The sequence below is a fragment of the Symphalangus syndactylus genome, chromosome 15 (genome assembly GCF_028878055.3).
Source record: "Symphalangus syndactylus isolate Jambi chromosome 15, NHGRI_mSymSyn1-v2.1_pri, whole genome shotgun sequence".
Classification (NCBI taxonomy): Eukaryota; Metazoa; Chordata; class Mammalia; order Primates; family Hylobatidae; genus Symphalangus; species Symphalangus syndactylus.
The window spans coordinates 60,712,096-60,731,931 of record NC_072437.2 but is presented as its reverse complement, the minus strand read 5'-3'; the positions used below and the strand labels follow the sequence as shown (position 1 = coordinate 60,731,931).

The window sequence follows — 19,836 nt, the reverse complement described above, 5'->3', positions numbered from 1 at the left end:
GTGACCATTTTTCTTCTCTCTAAAGAAAAATTTAATATTGACTGCATTTGTTAAAATAAGACATTGTGTTATGTTTATTAGGCAGATATTCTTGGGGGAAAGTATTTTTTTTAAAGATCTCTCATATGGCCTTGGCTAATATTTGAAATCTTATATCTTAGAAAAATCTTCATTCTTTGTCACAGTTAAGGGGTGGTTTGACTGGATTAATTTTTTCCTTAGAAAATTTTCCATAATTTTAAAGGTATTTAAAGCCTGTTGTCTTCTAGCTTCCATTGGTTTGGTTGAGAATGGGTTTTTTTGGACCACTTTGAGTCTTTTTTTTTTCTTTGAGATGGAGTCTTGCTCTGTCACCCAGGCTGGAGAGCAGTGGCACATTCTCGTCTCACTGCAACCTCCATCTCCCAGGTTCAAGCGATTCTCTTGCCTCAGCTTCCCAGGTAGCTGAGATTACAGGTGTGCACCACCACACCCGGCTAATTTTTGTATTTTTAGTAGAGACAAGGTTTCGCCATGTTGCCCAGGGTGGTCTTGAACTCCTGGTCTCAAGCGATACACCTGTCTCAGCCTTCCAAAGTGCTTAGATTACAGGTGTGATCCACCATGCCTGGCCTGACCACTTTGAGTCTTGATCTTTAATCAGTGACCTGTTTTGTCACTCAGTAACCTTTAAACCTTTATTCCTGTTGTTGTAAACAATTTACCAGATACCTTTTGGCCTCCAGTGGCTGTTTGGAAATGTTTGGGGAAAGTTTTCATAGTTAATATGCCTGGTGATGCTGGGGGAGGGTCCTTTTGGCATTTCGTATCTGTAGGCCAATGAAGTTAATTTTCTTGCAGTTAATTTCCTTGCAACAGAGGGAACAGTCTTACCCAAGATGTCAGTGGAGGCCCTCTTTGGAAGTGTTGTAACTTTGGGGAAATATAAGAATAATTACAGCTGCATGTTGATTATGATGTATGACAAAGGAAACAAGACACATACACCAAAGACCAATGAGTATGTTTGGTAATCATGTTATAGACATGCTATGTGAAATTACGGAGGAAGAAAGTATAAATGACATGGTACAAATTGAAACAGAATAAAAATCACTATGTGAAATACAGCCATTAAAAATTATCTTTCTATATTTATCATGTTATTTCTTGGACATTATAGGCACTATTATGCTTAGTAATGTTTCTGACACTTTTTCGGTATTTCTACTTTTGACACTTTTCTGTATTTCCAAGTAGTACCTACTCTTAATTACTTTAACAGATCAAGAAAATTAACCCTTTTGTATAGTAGGATATCTATTTGTAACATAAACTCTTTTTTTTATAGTAGGATATCTGTTTGTAACATAAACACTTAGCAATTCCAGATCCTGAAAGATTTGAAAAGAAACATTTTTGCAAAGGCTAGAACATGACTGATAATAATAGCTATATATTTCTAAATTAGAGTGGCATTCAGAAAGAGTTGATCAGGGTTTTACTTGTGCAGTTTCATAGCAGTTTCTGAGTTAGCAATTTGCAGTTCTATTTCATTAATGTTTTAGGAAATGATTTACCATAATAGCATATTTAGGTAGCTGTATTATAAGAATTTGGATTATTCATCATTTTTCTGTGGTCCATTTTACTACTTTACTTTATTAATGTTACTGACTAAGAAAACTGTTCATTAGAAATGCAGGACTCCAAGGAAGCAGAGAAGGAGTAAGATAATGAGGTAGGAAGATGGAAGAAGATTTTAGAATAGTAGTTTGATAATTTTGTATTAATAGAATAAAGCATTTTAAAGTAATTATTAATGCAGAGTCTTCATCTTAATTTGCATATGGTATACTTTTACCTTTCAGAACCTAAATTACAGCCACAGCAGCTTCATCAGGGACAATACAGATCATCAAATACTGAGCAAAATGGAGTAAAAGATAATAATCATCTGCGACATCCTCCTCGAAATGATACCAGGCAGCCAAGAAATGAAAAACCGCCTCGTTTTCAAAGAGACTCCCAAAATTCAAAGTCAGTTTTAGAAGGCAGTGGATTACCTAGAAATAGAGGTTCTGAAAGACCAAATACTTCTTCAGTATCAGAAGTATGGGCTGAAGACAGAATCAAATGTGATAGACCATATTCTAGATATGACAGAACTAAAGATACTTCATATCCTTTAGGTTCTCAGCATAGTGATGGTGCTTTTAAAAAAAGAGATAACTCTATGCAAAGCAGATCAGGAAAAGGTCCCTCCTTTGCAGAGGCAAAAGAAAATCCACTTCCTCAAGGATCTGTAGATTATAATAATCAAAAACGTGGAAAAAGAGAAAGCCAAACATCTTTTCCTGATTATTTTTATGACAGGAAATCACAAACAATAAATAATGAAGCTTTCAGTGGTATAAAAATTGAAAAACATTTTAATGTAAATACTGATTATCAGAATCCAGTTCGAAATAATAGTTTCATTGATGTTCCAAATGGAGAAGTAGAAATGCCACTGAAAGGAAGACGAATAGGACCTATTAAGCCAGCAGGACCTGTCACAGCTGTACCCTATGATGATAAAATATTTTACAATAGTGGGCCCAAACGAAGATCTGGGCCAATTAAGCCAGAAAAAATACTAGAATCATCTATTCCTATGGAGTATGCAAAAATGTGGAAACCTGGAGATGAATGTTTTGCACTTTATTGGGAAGACAACAAGGTATGGATGCTTTAAAGATATTATACACTAATATTACTAAATGTAACATTCTAGTGGGACTTTATAGAAGCTGTCACTTTGGAACTATGAGTCTTTTTCTACTATTGTACCTGTTTAAAATCTTTGAACAGATTATAGATATATAAAGGATAAACAAAATATTTAATATTTTTATGGATGCCTAGGGACAATCTGTCCTATAAGATTTGGTTAAGTTCGGTTTGGTTTTAGCTTACATGCCAGAAAAGTATTGTAAAAGTAATTATGTGACGTTGAACTTTATTTTACTTATCATCAACTGAATTATATGTTTGCTTTTCACTCTGGTAAAATTACCCTGATTCACAAGGAAGAAAATCAGTTGAGTGGCACAAAATGAAATTCTGCAGATTTTCAGTTAAAGAAAATAGTACACACTCAGCTTACTTTTTAAAAAAGTTAACATATAAGTTATTTATTTTATAATAATTTTAAAATTATTAAACCATTGCTTCTCGGCCTTTTGGCTAAGATCAAGTGTAAAAATTATTAAACCAATTTTTAGTTTTATATTATATGGTGGCGAAAGGGAAAGAAAGAAATTGTAGGGGAAAGAAGGAAGGAAAGACAGAAGATGAGGGCAAGAAAGAGTACCGTGGGTCAAGTAAAAGCCTAGCCAAGAGATAGAAGACCAGCACAGTGAGAGCAAGAAAGGGAAAGTAACAGAGGGACCATCAGAGAGAAGGGGACTTTGCACATTTTTTTCCTTCTGCCCAACATGCTCTTCTTATCAGCTACTCTTCTCATCCTTGAGGGCTTGGCTCAAACATCACCTCCTAGAAGAAGCCTTCTTTGACCTGCCCCATCCTCTTACTTACATTATTCTCTTAATTAATTCTCTTACAGTGCCTTAATTACTTTTTAAAATTTATGACAACTTGTAAATATTTTTTGTTTTGGTTCTTGAATTGGTATCTTTTTGCACTACCATGATAGTAAGTTCCTTGAAGGCTGGACTGTGCCTCTCTGGTTTTCGTCTGTAGTCTTGCTTCTTTCACAGTATAGGGACTTCATAATTATTTGTTAACTCTGTTAATTAGTTAATGCTGGAGAGAGCAATTATATATGAGAAAAGTAGGATGGGGAGGGGATGAAGACAATAGCAAGGTAATAAAAACGTATGTAAGGGAGTTACAGAGCAAAGGGTCTGGGAGGATGTGAGAAGCAACTCAAAAGAGGAAAAATATTTTAAATAATATTTTTTTTTGAGATGGAGTTTCACTCTTGTTGCCGAGGCTGGAGTGCAATGGCATGATGTCAGCTCACTGTAACCTCCACCTCCCAGGTTCAAGCAATTCTCCTGCCTCAGCCTCCCAAGTAGCTGGGACTACAGGCATGCACTACCATGCCCAGCTAATTTTTTTTTTTTTTTAGTAGAGATAGAGTTTCACCATGTTGGCCAGGCTGGTTTCGAACTCCTGACCTCAGGTGATCCACCTGCCTCGGCCTCCCAAAGTGCTGGGATTACAGGTGTGAGCCACCACGCCCGGCCCAAAATAAATATTTTATAGGTTGCAGTTGATACAGTAAGGATGTGCCCATGAGAGTGTGTGGCTAAAGGGAATGGTGTAAGTAAAGGTAACTGAAGATTTCAAGGAATTGAAATTCACACTAGGGATTTGGGTGGATCCTTTATTAAGGATGCTATAGGATTTGGGGTCAAGAACCAGGCCTTCTTGTGTTCATTAAATAATAGGTATAAGCAGAGTGTTAGATGTTGCCTGATGATAGAATAAGGAGGAGTACAGAGTGAAACAGCTAGATGGCATAGGCTTTTAAGATTTTTGTGTGACTGGGATGATGATTATTTAGAAACAGCATCTCTGTCACATCTTTACTTAAGCCTGGAAGGAAGGGAGGAGACAGCACTGGGTGTCTTTTCTTTTTCTCTGGAAAAGCAAAAGCCTTCCCAGGAATACCAGCAGATTTGGAACTATTTCACATGGCCACTTCCTGGCTATTAGGACGGCTTGAAAAGCAGATGCAGGTGGTCTTCACTATCCAGATTCTTATTCTTCCAACTCAGACTACTTTCCAAAATTCAGGAACTATTTGTTTTGAGTAGTGGGAGATTCATTATATTTAGATATTTCTCCTTCATGGTGGAGGCAAGAAAAAGTGAAGTAATTGGAAATCAGTGTTTATTGAGCCGACAGTAGCTACCTTAGAAATAATAGTCACTGTATCTGATGCTCCTGTGAAAGGTTAAGGTGAGGATGGAAAAGTGTTTTCTGTATTGGATAATGTGGGGTTATTGGTGACCTTGACAAGAGCAAAAGTAAGAGATTGGAATTCACGTTCAAAATGTTTGAAAGGCTTGGTAAGTGACTCAGGCTTTCCACTGAAATCCCACAAAGATCATACCCTGAGTAGTAACTGCAAAATTAAAACAGACAACCCTTTCAGAGTCAAAAGCAACTCTCTACAGGATCAGGGATATCTGCTTATATTCTCTCTGCCAGTAGAAAATACAACTGTTTTACTGGGAAAAAATAACATCTTCTAGAACCTTTCCAGTACTTATCTGCAGTGTCTAACATCCTTTAAAAAGTTATGAGCCATGGTTAAAAAAACAAAGAATGAATGAATGACTATGAATGATTATCAAAAACAAAAAAGAATAGGCCTAGAGGTAATTAGATTGAGCAGAGTTCTTTAACAAATATTAATTGAATATTCAACAAATCATAATTGAGTAGCTGCTATGTGCCAGGTGATTGGGGCATATCAGATAGTTATGGCTGTGCTGTAATAAAAGGCCTCCAAATACCTGTTACGATTGTTAATAAAGGTTTAATGTTAATTGTAATTGTATACAAAAATTAATACTGCCCATCAGTAATAGCTGTGGTGAAAAAATCAAAGTACCAAATTTATTGCCTCTGCTGAATATGTTCAAAATGTCATGTAGCATCTAAAAAACAGTACCTAACAATTCAGTACCTAACAAAACAGTACCCAAAGTGTTTTGAGTGATCGGAGCATTCTTAGAGTAATTGAATGATCTTCTAAGATGGCTACTTTGATTCAGATTAGATGTGTGCTTTCAGTTATAGTGAGGAACTGTGGACTCTAAATAGATTACACCACCCTTAACCATTGGGAAAAAGGTAAAGAATACTCTGTGAAAGAGATGGAATTAGTTAATCTTCTGAAACCACTAATTGAAGAGGTAGCTTCTAAATGGCTTGTCAAGAATGGACAACTTTCCAGTGTTTTTTAGGCAGAGACAAGGGTAGATATTTAAGAAAAGGAATTGAGTGTAACTATCATTAAGATATCATAATCTTCTTAATTGCATTGTAATATTTTGGAGATAATTAATACATTAGTATACATATTGCTTAAAAAATTTCCTCGCAATATCTTGCCTTCTTTCTAGCTTCATTTCCATAGGAGAATTTGGGAATTTCTGGAAAGTTCTTCCTGTAGACTGCTAAACTAGTTCAGCTATTTTTTTCCTCAACTGGAATATTACAACAACCTCCATATTAGTTTCCTTGCCTGAAACTTTATTCCTTTTAAATTTGTCCTCAGTATTACCACCACTGTGATCCTGGTCTTAGACTATGTCATTCCTCCTAGTTAAAGTCTTCACTGGTAGAATAAATATAGATTTTAGCATTTTTATTGGGTTTATATCCCAGTAAACCCTTTATAAGTTGAAAATATCGTAAGTCAAAAATACATATATCTTAGTCATGCTAAGATATAGCATGATTCAGTGTTTGTTTAATTTACCTGAACTGGCATAATTTGGCAACTCAGAACAATTCACAGAACACAAAAGTGTGGGGCTAAGAAATAAAGGAAGAGGGGAGAGATAGGAAGGTATAATAAGAATTCTAAGATGAGAAGTACAGCATCATGTCTCTAAACTTGCTAACATTCAGACCTGGAAAGGAAACACTGGATTCACTTAATACCTTTGTAATATTAAATATACTGGTTAAAAACCAACTATTTTGAGGGTAACTCATTTTTTAGAAGGATGTGAAAAATATGAATGTTTGTTGCCTTTAGCATTTTCTAATTTTAGTGAACCTCTTAAGAGATACTATTATTGGGTGGGCGCAGTGGCTCATGTCTGTAATCCCAGCACTTTGGAAGGCAGAGGCGGGCAGATCACTTGAGGTCAGGAGTTCGAGACCAGCCTGGTCAACATGGTAAAACCCTGTCTTTACTGAAAATACAAAAATTAGCCAGGTGTGGTAGCACGTGCCTGTAATCCCAGCTACTCGGGAGCCTGAGGCAGGAGAATCATTGGAACCCGGAAGGCGGAGGTTGCAGCGAGCTGAGATTGCACCACTGCACTCCAGCCTGGGTGACAGAGGAAAACTCTGTCTCAAAAAAAAATAAATAAATAAATAAAAATGCTATTAGAGTAGATAGTGTTATACTATAATAGAGTATTCAAATACCCTAGCTTGAAGAAACATTAAGAGCAATTTGTTTTTTGTGTCCATTTCACATTTACTAAGCAACATTCAGACCTACAATTTCTGTCCTGAGTGGGATGATCTGTACTGAAAGATTGCTCCAATCAGATGACCTATTCCTGGTTAATTTAACAGATAAATAGAGCTATATATTAGTTATTGAACAGATAAATTTTTAAATTGTAGTTAAGCAACATTCAGACCTACAATTTGGGTTTTGGATGGGATGATCTGTACTGAAAGATTACTGCAATCGGATGACCTATTCCCAGTTAATTTAACAGATAAATTTTAAAATTGCAGTTATTGGCCAGACATAGTGGCTCATGCTTGTAATCTCAACACTTTGGGAGGCCAAGTAGAGAGGATCACTTGAGGCCAAGAGTTTGAGACCAGCTTGGGCAACCTAGCAATACCCTGTCTCTATGAAAAATTTTTAAAAATTAGCCAGGCATGATTGTATGCACCTGTAGACCCAGCTACTCGGGAGGTTGCAGCAAGAGGACAACTTGAGCCCAGGAGTTTGAGGTTGCAGTGAGCTATGATCACACCACTGCATTCCAGCCTGGGCAACAGAGTGAGAACTTGTCTCTAAAAATAAATATAAATAAATAAGTAGATAAAATTATAGTTGTTAAGTAAATCAGTTCCTTGTGAGTTTGTCAATATGCATCAGTTCTTAGAGCTGGTTAACACTAAGGGAACTGATAAGCCTCCGGACTTGCAATGTCTTTAATCCTATAAATACTGGATCTAAGTGATGGGCTTAGCTTCTTGCTTGACATTCCTACTTCATTCTAGCCACTTGTGATGAATGAAGCAGTGAGCCGCCTTTTTTGGAATTTTTTTTTTTTTAAGTCAGATATTTCTGTTTTTAAAATAAATTACTCTGTAGTTATATATTCTGATTAGTATATAAGAATTGTTGGCTGGGTGCAGTGGCTCACACCTTTTATCCCAGTACTGTGGGAGGCCAAGGCAGGCAGATCATTTGAGCTCAGGAGTTTGAGACCAGCCTGGGCGACATGGTGAAACCCCCATCTCTACAAAAAATACCAAAAAATTAGCCAGGTGTGGTGGCACACGCCTGTAGTCCCAGGTTCTCGAGAGGTTGAGATGGGAGGATCGTTTGGGCTGGGGAGGTGGAGGTTGCAGCGAGCCAAGATCTTGCTACTGCACTCCAGCCTGGGTGACAGAGCAAGACCCTGTCTCAAAAAAAAAAAGAATTGTCTTACTAATGTTAGTCGAAAGGGTTCCAAAGGTAAGTTTCCTTCTAAAGAATATTACACATTGGAACACTTTAAGAATTTACATTTCCCTCAAATATTGCCCTTTATAGACAATACCAATTGTCATATTTAAAACTCCTTTTGCCTCCTCAGTTTTACCGGGCGGAAGTTGAAGCCCTCCATTCTTCAGGTATGACAGCAGTTGTTAAATTCATTGACTACGGAAACTATGAAGAGGTGCTACTGAGCAATATCAAGCCCATTCAAACAGAGGCATGGGTACGTGATACATATTCTGTACAAAGGCATAAACTATTTTGAAGAAAATATATAGCTCTAAAGAATTAGATAGCCATACAAAATGTACAAGTGGAATAATATTTTGAATTTACTTATAACTGGCTACCCCAAAGTAAGATTTTAATTCAGTGCTTACACTGAACTACAATAAAAATGAATGCATTGAATTACTTTTCTTGTATAATGTTTTGTTGTATTATGCTTTGGAAATAGGTGCCCTTATTTACATGTTTGCCAAAAATTTGTACATGTGAAATGGGTTTTTATGCATATTTTTTTTTCCCAGTTTGTTACTTTGAATTTTACTAAATTATGTCCAGCAGTTGTCAAGTTCAAATCTCTGTTGGATGTGCATATATCATTTATTATTTTAGTTACAGGTAAAATTAAAAAAACCACTAAGTTATATACGATTTTACACTGCATTTACTGCATATATATTGACGTATATATGTACAAATTAACTATAAAGTATCTGTTTGCTAATTATTGGAGTAGTTTTGTTACCAAATGTTATGTCAAAGCTGTGTGATAACTTTGATGATGTAACTTAGAACTTACTGACTCATGGAGTCCATTTGATAAAGAACTTATGTGATTTTATATAGATTAATTCTTACATTTAGGCAAAAACAGGAATACAAGACATATTAGAATTAGCTCTGTGAAGTTTTTCGTACTTCTTTCATTTCTTTAATTTATGAGTAGCTGTTAATAAATTTATGGTTATAAGCCAATATCAACAAATATGTTGGTATTTTCCTAAAATAGCAAAATATTCTAGAAAATTATATCATCCAGAGTAACCTTCATCAATGAAGGGTACATTGTTTTCTCATGAACTGCTTTTAGTTTTGGTCTTCTAAAATTTTTCTGTCATATCTTCAGTGGTACCCCTTCTCTACCTTCCAAAAAGAGAAATAAAACGGCAACAGAAAAACAAAAAACTTAATAGTAGTAATAATGTTTTGGGCCATGGATCTTTATTTTTTGCCTTTTTGTTTGCCTAAAAACACCAAATCATCAATATCTAATTTACATCTTTCTTGGAGAAACTTGGTGTAACTATATTTTTACTCTTCTGAGAGGTTCTCATATGATGGCTATTTTCATTCTCTCTTTTCCATTAATACACACATTTCAATCTAGTTTTAATGATGAAAGTAATTATTTATTGAATCTGTATTTCTAGAAGTTGAGTCCTGTTTTGCTATTTATTGTGTTCCCAGTTGTTTTTAGCCATAGCAGTCAAAGATTCAAAATACAATTCTTATGTTATTTACTTCTTACTTTTTAGAATACTTAATAAGAGATTAATTTTATTCTTCTCTCCCTAAAGAAAAATTTAGTTTTCTTACGTGGTTTCTTCTCTCCTTCCTTTTGCTGTTCCAGGGTGGCCATAGCTGATGAGCACATTTCTTATTCCTCACTGTAGCTCTTCTATTCAGAGGTGTTTGGTCCTGAAGTGATCATTTTCTTTCTACAGTCAGTGACTTTTCCTATTTCTCCCTTAAGAGTCCTCATTGCTTTATCCTTGATTTTAGGTCTGTATAAACTTAGCTGGACAATAAATTTATCAGGTATACAGCTCATTTAATGATTCTGTTCTGAACTACAATACTTTCATATTCTTCCTACTTATTTGTGAATATTTATCCTTTATTATGTCATTTATTAACCTATTTTCTTTTTCTGCAGTCAACTTAGAAATCTTTTATAAAATATTTGAAATATTTTACAGAAAGAAGCAGGATAGAATCACTAAATCTTTTAGAGGTTCTGGTATTTCTTTTCTCCTACTTTTATAATCAAGTGGTTGTTGATGTTTTATGAATTTGCATAAGTTACTATAACAAACATCTCTGGATCATGCACATTGTGATCAGTCTTTCTTCTTTATCTGCATAAATAATTAACTTAGTTGAGAGAAATGTCTCCTCGAAATATAGAGGCCACCAGCTTAACATATCTCGACCTATTTCTATTTTAAAAAATATTTGTGTGCATATAGATGTTAAAAAAACCCTGAAGAAATATAGTCTGTGTTGCTGTCAGTACATGCAATGTAGAGTTAATATAGAATTCTCTGAGCCCATCAGAGTATTGAAAGTGTTAATCTTGGGGTCTTTGAGTACTTTTTAAAAATTTTGGTAAGAGGAAACTGTAACAAGTTTTAAGTGAAAAATGTACAAAATTATCAAAAAATGAAACATTCACTGTACCAATAAGAAGGTAACTGTAACTGGTAAGTCATACTAGAAAAATTAAAGGGCTGCAAAGCTGCAGGGAAATGGTTAGAGAGGCCTTAGCACAATTACACTATGGATTGTGGAATTTTTAATTTTTTAACTTGTGCACTATATATGTGCACTACAATTTTTTTTATTGTGAAATGGTATTGTATCTTTCATTAAGATTTATGTTTGTATTGCCACAAGATTTTGGAAAACCCTTGTTTTCCTAAATGTAGCAGTGATCATTTAGTGAAGATTTTTTTAAACTAGTTTGCAGAAAAACAGTCAAAAAAGCCTGCATATAAGCCAAAAGCCTTTGTAGAAAATTAGTTGCTTGTGTTGTCTTTTAAAAGTACAAGCATAAATCATTAAATAAAAAGCATGATATATGAAGTGACTCGATGACTAAGTTAGTAGCTTGTTGTATGGAAAATTAAAATAAAAATCAAGTTAATACTTTAAATCTAAGTGTTAATGTTTTTCTCATGATATTTAGAAATTATTTGCCTTAAATTTGTCAGTAGACCAAATATTTATTTCTCTTTTTTGTGTGGATATGTATTTTTACTTCCAGAACATACACGGGGAGTATATTTTTGAAATATTTTGAAAGTATTAATGTTGGGGTCTTTGAGTACACATTTATATGGCCAAAATGTGTGTTTTGATTATGATTAAATACTAATTATCTTCAAAATGATTCACCAAACTTTTGTTGTCATCCCTGATTTATTTATTCTAGCTGGATTTCACCTGTATTTTTTTTTTTTTTTTTTTTGTCTATCTTAAGGTATTCTATCTTAATTTGATGTCTTTATTGCAGTGAACTTTCTAGTTAACACACATGAGATGCACAGCTCATAATTAACTGGATAAATGCTCTTATTTATCTCAAAAAATGAGTTCTTTGAACATTGTAGGATTTTTCTTATTTTAGCAAAGTAAATGAAGCATTATGGAGTCTCATATTTTACTAGTAAAATTATGTATGGACAAAAACAGATTATTTTCTATTTCCTACCACTGTATGAGAAAACATTAGGGGCAAAGAAAACCTGCTACTTGTGTTTACCGCAGGCCCTTTCCAAATTACTTCTTTTAAACTCTAAGACGAATTCCAGGAAACCAGTAAAAAGATGCCACAGACAGTTTGGAAGCTTGTAAAATACTCTGGTGCTGCTGGTCAGGCAAACTTTTTGTGTTGCTTCTGAATTGCTCTCCTAAACCTGGGAAAACATTGTTGGGTCCTCATTTTCCATATATATTAATGACCTGAATTATATTGAGACTTTTATATCCTAAGAAGTGTTTGACAGTGTGCTGATATCTAAACTTTCTTTTTAAAAGTTCATAGTATCTGCTTCTTGGTATCAGGAAATGATCATTGTTCAGCTATTATTTCAACTAGAAAAATGATTATTGTGTAGGTAATTGTTAGTTCTAAGACCTTAACATACAATACACATCATCTTGGCCAGTAATTCTGGAAGGTGATAGGCAAATTGTTACTGTCTTTTAGGTGATCATCCTATCTTAAGTGTTTTTCTGTAGAATACTCATTTATTCAACAAATATTCATTATGTATCTAGTACATCTCTTAGGCGTCGGGCACTGTTCTAGGTGAGGGTATATGTAAGTCTATAAAACACAAAAATCCCTGCCCTCTGCACAAAGATAAGAAAGTCATAGTTTTTATTATATGAAACAAACTGAAATATCTAATTAGGGTCTGAATTCTTCTTGAAGCTTTAAACAAAAAACGAGTAGAGAAAATCTTATTTACTGAAGTTTTAATTTAAATAATTATAGGTTATTATTCCATATTAGTTTAAAGATAAAATTAATGTGGAAGAAGAAAGCATAACTTAAAGAATTGTATCTCTTTAAAAAGTTCTTATATATTTTATGTATTTAAAAAGTAAAATGTGTCTTTAGGAGGGTTTGGGTTCTTTTTTTGTTTGTTTGTTTGAGACGGAGTCTCGCTCTGTCGTCCAGGCTGGAGTGCAGTGGCGCAATCTCGGCTCACTGCAAGCTCCGCCTCCCGGGTTCACGCCATTCTCCTGCCTCAGCCTCTCCGAGTAGCTGGGACTACAGGCGCCCGCCACCACTCCCGGCTAATTTTTTTTTTTGTATTTTTAGTAGAGACGGGGTTTCACCATGGTCTCGATCTCCTGACCTCGTGATCCGCCCGCCTCAGCCTCCCAAAGTGCTGGGATTACAAGCGTGAGCCACCGCGCCTGGCCTTTGGGTTCTTTTTTTATGATAATTATATATATTTTCATTTTAGCATACTTTAAAGTAAAGAACTGTTAATCTGAAGTTTTAGTTTTGAAGTAACTTTGTATACAATTTATTTTATAATGTCATCCTGGGAAGCACATTTGAAAGTTACCTTTTCAAATTCAAATAATATTAATAAGAAGCTATAAATTATTCCATCACTATTATAATATTAAAAAGAAAAATAGAATCTTCCATAATTCTAATGAGGAGGGTGATGGAGAGTTGTGATACATACAGTAATGAGTTTAAAATGAGTCCTAGATATAGGTCGTGTTAGTAATTTTAATGTCATAGTTATAAAATTAGGCGCCATCTAGTTTCATTTGATAATAAAATATCATAGTAGATATTAAAAAGAATAATTCTTATTAAAACCATTGACCTCAAAGGAGGATTAGAATTATGTAACAGTACGGTTTTGCCAATTAGTATTTAGTAAACAATACAAGCACCTATGTGACCCTAGTCCAGAAGATTTTTCATTTTTACTGATAAGTTCTTAAATAAGTTAGCGGTTATAATTTTTCATACTTACTGGTTAAGGTCACTGAAATACATCTTCTTCTACCACACATATTTTGGGAAACTTTCAGAGATCGCCATGTGAGCAGTGCTCATTTTCTTTTGCAATATAAACAACGGTAAATCAGAAGGAAACTCTATGGCTAGTTTAGCCCCACTTAAGAACATAATTTTCAAATCATGGTACATGGAACTTAGGGATTCCATGCAGTATCTTTAAGCTTTCTTTTAGTAAAGTTTGGTTGTGTTAGATGGAGCTTTATTTATTTCTTCCTCATCTGTCACCCAGCCTTTTACCATTTTTGTGGGAGGTTGCGGATTATACAAAAACACTTTGCTGGAGATATAAAAACTGCTGACACAGAAGGACAGAGCATTTATTCATAAATGTATTCCATATGCATAAATGTTACCTTAAAATTTATTCGTATCTAACCCTTAAATCCAAATTCAGTTTGTGATAGCTAAGCCTAACGGAATATTATGAAAAACTTGAGGTTTAGTTTTGATCTAGCTATATTATTCAAAGGGGACATTTTAATTGACCATTTAAATTAATACTAAGAAAATAGTATGCTATTTTAATAATCTGTACAAAGTATTGTTTGAATCCTAATATCTGATAGTAACATATTATGATCTATTTAAACTATATGTAAAAACATATTTAAAAGGTTTCTGGGTATTCTGAGTTTTCCTTTATTGAGTAATGAAAGTATAGATTATGTTATTATTTCATGTTTCATTTTTCTGATGGTGAAGTCAATCCCAAAGTGAAATAACATGGCAGGATATTACCTAACACATGCTGTCACTCTTTTTAAAGTTATTTTAATAATAATGCATCTGTTTCTAACTTTAATTACAATTCATAAAATAATTTAAGCCTCAAATTATTTAACTATTACTAAGTGGACATTAGTTCCACTTCATGGTTAAACAAATTTGGAAAATGCTAGATTAAAAATATTAAATATTAGGTTAGCATAACTATTTGAAAAATCTACAGCATTCTTTCTGTTTTTCTTTCTTTCTTTCTTTCTTTTTTTTTTTTTTTAGACGGAGCCTTGCTCTTGTCACCTAGGCTAGAGGGCAATGGCACGATCTTGGCTCACTGCAACCTCTGCCTCTTGGGTTCAAGTGATTCTCCTGCCTCAGCCTCCCTAGTAGCTGGGATTACAGGCACCTGCCACTATCCAGGCTAGTTTTTGTATTTTTCGTAGAAACAGGGTTTCACCATGTTGGCCAGGCTGGTCTTGAACTCCTGACCTCAGATGATCCGCCCGCTTTGGCCTCCGAAAGTGCTGGGATTATGGGTGTGAGCCACCTTGCCCAGTCCACAGCATTCTTTTTTTTTTTTTTTTTGTATACGTGAATAATACCAGAAGCTATTACAGTAATCTTTTATCACCTAAATCTCCCCTTTATTAATGGTAACCTAAAGTATGGACTTCTGAATATATGGCATTGGTTAATTAAGAAGTATATTTATGATACTTTACCTGTATATCCAATATTATATAATAGATTGATTTTTCGTTCATGTATATCCAATATTATATAATAGATTGATTTTTCATTCATGTATATCCAATATTATATAATAGATTGATTTTTCCTTCAGCATAGTCTTTTTTTTTTTTTTCTTTTTTGAGACGGAGTTTTGCTCTTGTTGCCCAGGATGGAGTGCAATGGCGCGATCTCGGCTCACCACAACCTCCGCCTCCTGGGTTCAAGCAATTCTCTTGCCTCAACCTCCTTAGTAGCTAGGATTACAGGCATGCGCCACCATGCCCGGCTAATTTTGTATTTTTAGTAGAGACAGGGTTTCTCCATGTTGGTCAGGCTGGTCTCAAACTCCCGACCTCAGATGATCCACCTGCCTCAGCCTTCCAAAGTGCTGGGATTACAGTCGTGAGCCACCGCTCCCGGCCTCCTTCATTCAGCATAGTCTTAAGGAAGCATCATGGGTGACAGCCACAACTGAACGGGGCTGGAATTGTTCAGGTGATCTTATATTTCCCTTAGATACTTTTTGTTCAGTAGTCCTAAAACTTGTTCTCCTGGAAGTGCAAATTTTATCTTTTCATTTACTTTACTTATAGATACTCTTAAAGCTGTCATTTTAGACTGTACTGAATTTTACCATTATTTTGCAAATATATGTAGAAGACTTGCTAATATACTCAGTGCACAGAAATAAAGTAGTAAAATAAGTGGATCTGAAGGATATTTTTGTTTTGTCTTATTTCTGTGGTCTCAGAGATGTTAGTCTTCTATTGGGCATATATCTTGACACTCATGTCAATATATTTTAAAGATTTTGTACAAATTGAAAAGGCATCCTTGTTGAATACACACACACACCTGTTTCAGTTTCTGATGAATTTCTGAGCTGCTTTCATCTGCATCTAAAAAAGCAGAAAAGTAATATTGCTCATTTTACCATAGATTTTATTCCCTTTCAGATGGAACTCCCTCAGTGCAGCTTTTCTCTTTTATAGTCAGTGATGGTGAACCTTAATGGTGATGGACTAAAAGTGGACTTATGATACATATTTGATTGCATACCATAATGAGTTGTCAGTTGTTCATTCTCTTTTTAAATCCTATGTATGTCTCTGCTTAATACGATTTCTTTTTAGTCTTACTTTTATCGTCTTATGAGTCATCTCTCAATTTCCATTGTTTCATAAACATTATATCCTTTTGGCCTTTTAATTTTTAAATTTCTTTTTCTTTTTACCTCTGGTGAGTGGTATCTTTTGATGTATATGGGCTACCCTTACTACTGATCTTAATTTATTGAACTTTACTGGACCTGTGCTGTTTATTCTAGAATGATGTATAATGGGTTTCACTGTCATACCTCTAGTAAAAGAGTGGAGTTGTTCTGTTTCCCTGTGAGAAATATTCTGGTATTATAGAGCTTCCAGCTCCATTAAACTTGGGAACCACTGGCAAGAGTTTTACATTTTGGCTTGAAATAACTCTTTTAGTAGCCTGTCATTGGCTGAGAGCTCCATTCAGAAGGGAAAGGAAGTACTACAACAGTGAGTACATTTTATTTGCCTTAAAAAACTCATATAGTTTAATAAGAGTAAACATAATGAAGAGGTTCTAGTAAACAACCCAGACCATCATAAGAATACAAAAATTATTTTTTTGTACATAATTATTCTTGCCTCGTCCACCCTGCTTGGGGTTTTCTAAAGTATGTTCTGAGGACATTAGTTCCACTTCATAGTTAAACAAATTTGGAAAATCTAGATTTAAAAAAATTTAAGTACATTTTTTGATTACAGGACTTCTTTGAGTCAATAACAAGTTAATATGTATTTTAAATCTCCAAGAGAGATATATAATGTATGTGTTTCACAAAGTTATTTTCTCATGGAATTTTTTTTTCCTGTATGAAACCTATTATACAATGTCTACAGGAAATACTTGGAAACCATCTTAACTATTTGTTTTTATCTTTCTAGTTTTTAAATTTCTCATCCATAACATGGGTAAAGATTTATCTCTGGAATACATTGTTTTAGAATTTCCAAACCTCTAATAATATGGTATTTTTATGTTATTAATAGAGATTAAATATATAAACAGCAATTTTTCCTCAATCACATTCCAAGCCTCTTCCTTTCTGTGAGTAGAAGACAAAATATATTCCTGAAATTTTGTCCCTTTTAAGTACTTGTGCCATTAGTAATACTATTTTATTGCATACAAATAAAGATTTTATTTTACATACAATTATATACAACTCACTGATCTTTTAATTTTATTTTAACTAATTCTGGAAACTTTTATATATTAACTTTCAGAAATTGTTATTTATGAAGACCCCTGTTATCGTTTTTGTAATATTGCTGGGTTTTTTTTGTGATTCTTACCTGATAACATTCTTACCTACATGAAGTTTATATGTCCCAGCAGTGAGGTATTTTCATCATTTCTTTGGGTTTTGTATTTGTTATTCCACAATAATCTAGTCTAAGCCAAAACCTGAAATTCCTTTTTTTTTTTTTTTTTCTGTCGTTAAGCTAGCATTGGCTACTAAATCAAAAAAAGTGTTGTGTTGAGCATGGTGGCTCATGCCTATAATCCCAACACTTTGGGAGGCCAAGACAGGAGGATCATTTGAGACCAGCTTGGGCAAACATAGCAAGACCCTGACTTTACAAAAATAAAATAAAATAAACAATTAGCCAGGTGAGGTGGTATGAACCTATAGTCCCAGCTACTCAGGAGTCTGAGATGGGAGGATTGCCTGAGCTCAGGACTTCAAGCTTGCAGTGAGCTATGACTGTACTACTCCACTCCAGCCTGGTCAACAAAGCAAGACCATATCTCTTTAAAAAAAAAAAAAAGAAAAGAAAAAATTGTCAAAACTAGTAAATTCCATTGGGTATGTGTACATTTTTAAATGGAGAAGAGGCCTCCTAAAAGACCACAATTTCTACTTTGTATCAACATTTATATTGCTCTTTTATTAATAGGCTACTCTGTTGTCTCTGAAGCCTTTGAATAGTATATTAATTCATTAAAAGCTTGTTATTCAGAACCTTCTAACAAACTCTTATTAGTACTTAAATGCTCTTGATCTCCTATTCTTACTTTCCTGATGCCAGTTGATAAATCAGATGAGTTGTGATACTCCGTATCAAACTCCAGAGCTCACTTGAGAGATCTCAAAGTGAGTTCATGCAAAGGAACTCTATAAATAATCAATAGATGTATACTATAAGTACCTTCTCTTTTAAATCTTGATAGTATCAGAATTTTAAGTTAGTATATGAACTGGGTGGTTAGCTAAAACAGTGGAAGGAGATGAGTAATTATTTATTGAATGATGGTATACTCCTGGTGGTCACCTTTATTACTGAAAAGTCCTTCTTCAGACACCAAACCTGTACATGACAGTTTAATATGATAGCTTTTCAACAAATATTCTTTGAGTTCCTTTTGTACCAAAGCTACTTTAAAAAATAGATTGGTCTGGCCGGGCGCGGTGGCTCACGCTTGTAATCCCAGCACTTTGGGAGGCCGAGGCGGGCGGATCACGAGGTCAGGAGATCGAGACCACGGTGAAACCCTGTCTCTACTAAAAATACAAAAAATTAGCCCGTCGTGGTGGTGGGCGCCTGTAGTCCCAGCTACTCGGAGAGGCTGAGGCAGGAGAATGGCGTGAACCCGGGAGGCGGAGCTTGCAGTGAGCCGAGATTGCACCACTGCACTCCAGCCTGGGCGACAGAGCAAGACTCTGTCTCAAAAAAAAAAAAAAAAAAAAAAAAAAAGAAAAATAGATTGGTCTATATGCTCAAGGGATTAAAAGGATATAAGAGAAGTAGAAGGTATGTTTTCTTCCCTTCAGAAGCCACCTAATATTGTTAAGGCTACCATGACACTGAGATGGTACCAGTCTAGAACAATTGCTGGCATGGGTCTTGATTATAGTTGTACATGATAACAGCATGTTAAGTGAATGAGATAATTTAGGAAGTAATTTGGGAAGCCCAATATTAACTTTTCAAAAACTTCTGTTTAACAACCTTTTATTGGCGTCTTTTATCATGTCTGATTATGCTCACTTTTCCCAGATTGTGTAATTAGGAAATTAGGGTCAACCCTCTTGGTCGTGATTATTAGTTTATTATACAAAGCAACATATTAGAAGTCAGTTTAATTTTAGTTCAGTATGATTCAAACTGTAAAATTTAGGGACATGTAATTTTAAGTGTTGGTAACCATTTTTTTTGGTACGACTTAATGAATGAGTTAGGACACTCGTAACCATCTTATCTTGAAAAGACTTAATAAGGCTGAAAATAATGTGGAGAATGTACACGAATGTATTTTTTTTCGCTTAAGGTGATCAGATAATATAAGTATTATTATTAGGAAATCATGAATTTGACCATCAGTACCCAAAAGAATGTTAGACTTGATTAGATTCTTAGAATATGAAATTGAAGTATTAAAGCAAATGGAAAAAGGAGACATATCAAGGGGTTGAGAGTATTGGTACTTACCCTAAATTTTCGGTCTGTTTTAGGTGAACTGTTTATTCTCTTCCTTTTTGTTC

At 34.6% G+C, this 19,836-nt stretch overlaps 1 protein-coding gene and 1 pseudogene across 13 annotated transcripts in view; both read left to right on the top strand.

Moving 5' to 3' along the window:
* The window catches only part of TDRD3 (tudor domain containing 3), a 184,207-nt gene that overhangs the window by 135,954 nt on the left and 28,417 nt on the right, over positions 1-19,836 (top strand). For all 13 annotated transcript variants that reach the window (XM_063618788.1, XM_055245351.2, XM_063618785.1 and 10 more), the window contains 2 exons: positions 1,851-2,701; positions 8,562-8,687. In XM_063618788.1, the coding sequence (XP_063474858.1) occupies positions 1,851-2,701; positions 8,562-8,687 (977 nt within the window). The remainder of the gene's footprint in view (positions 1-1,850; positions 2,702-8,561; positions 8,688-19,836) is intronic.
* Positions 3,188-3,258, top strand: LOC129464292 (uncharacterized; annotated as a pseudogene).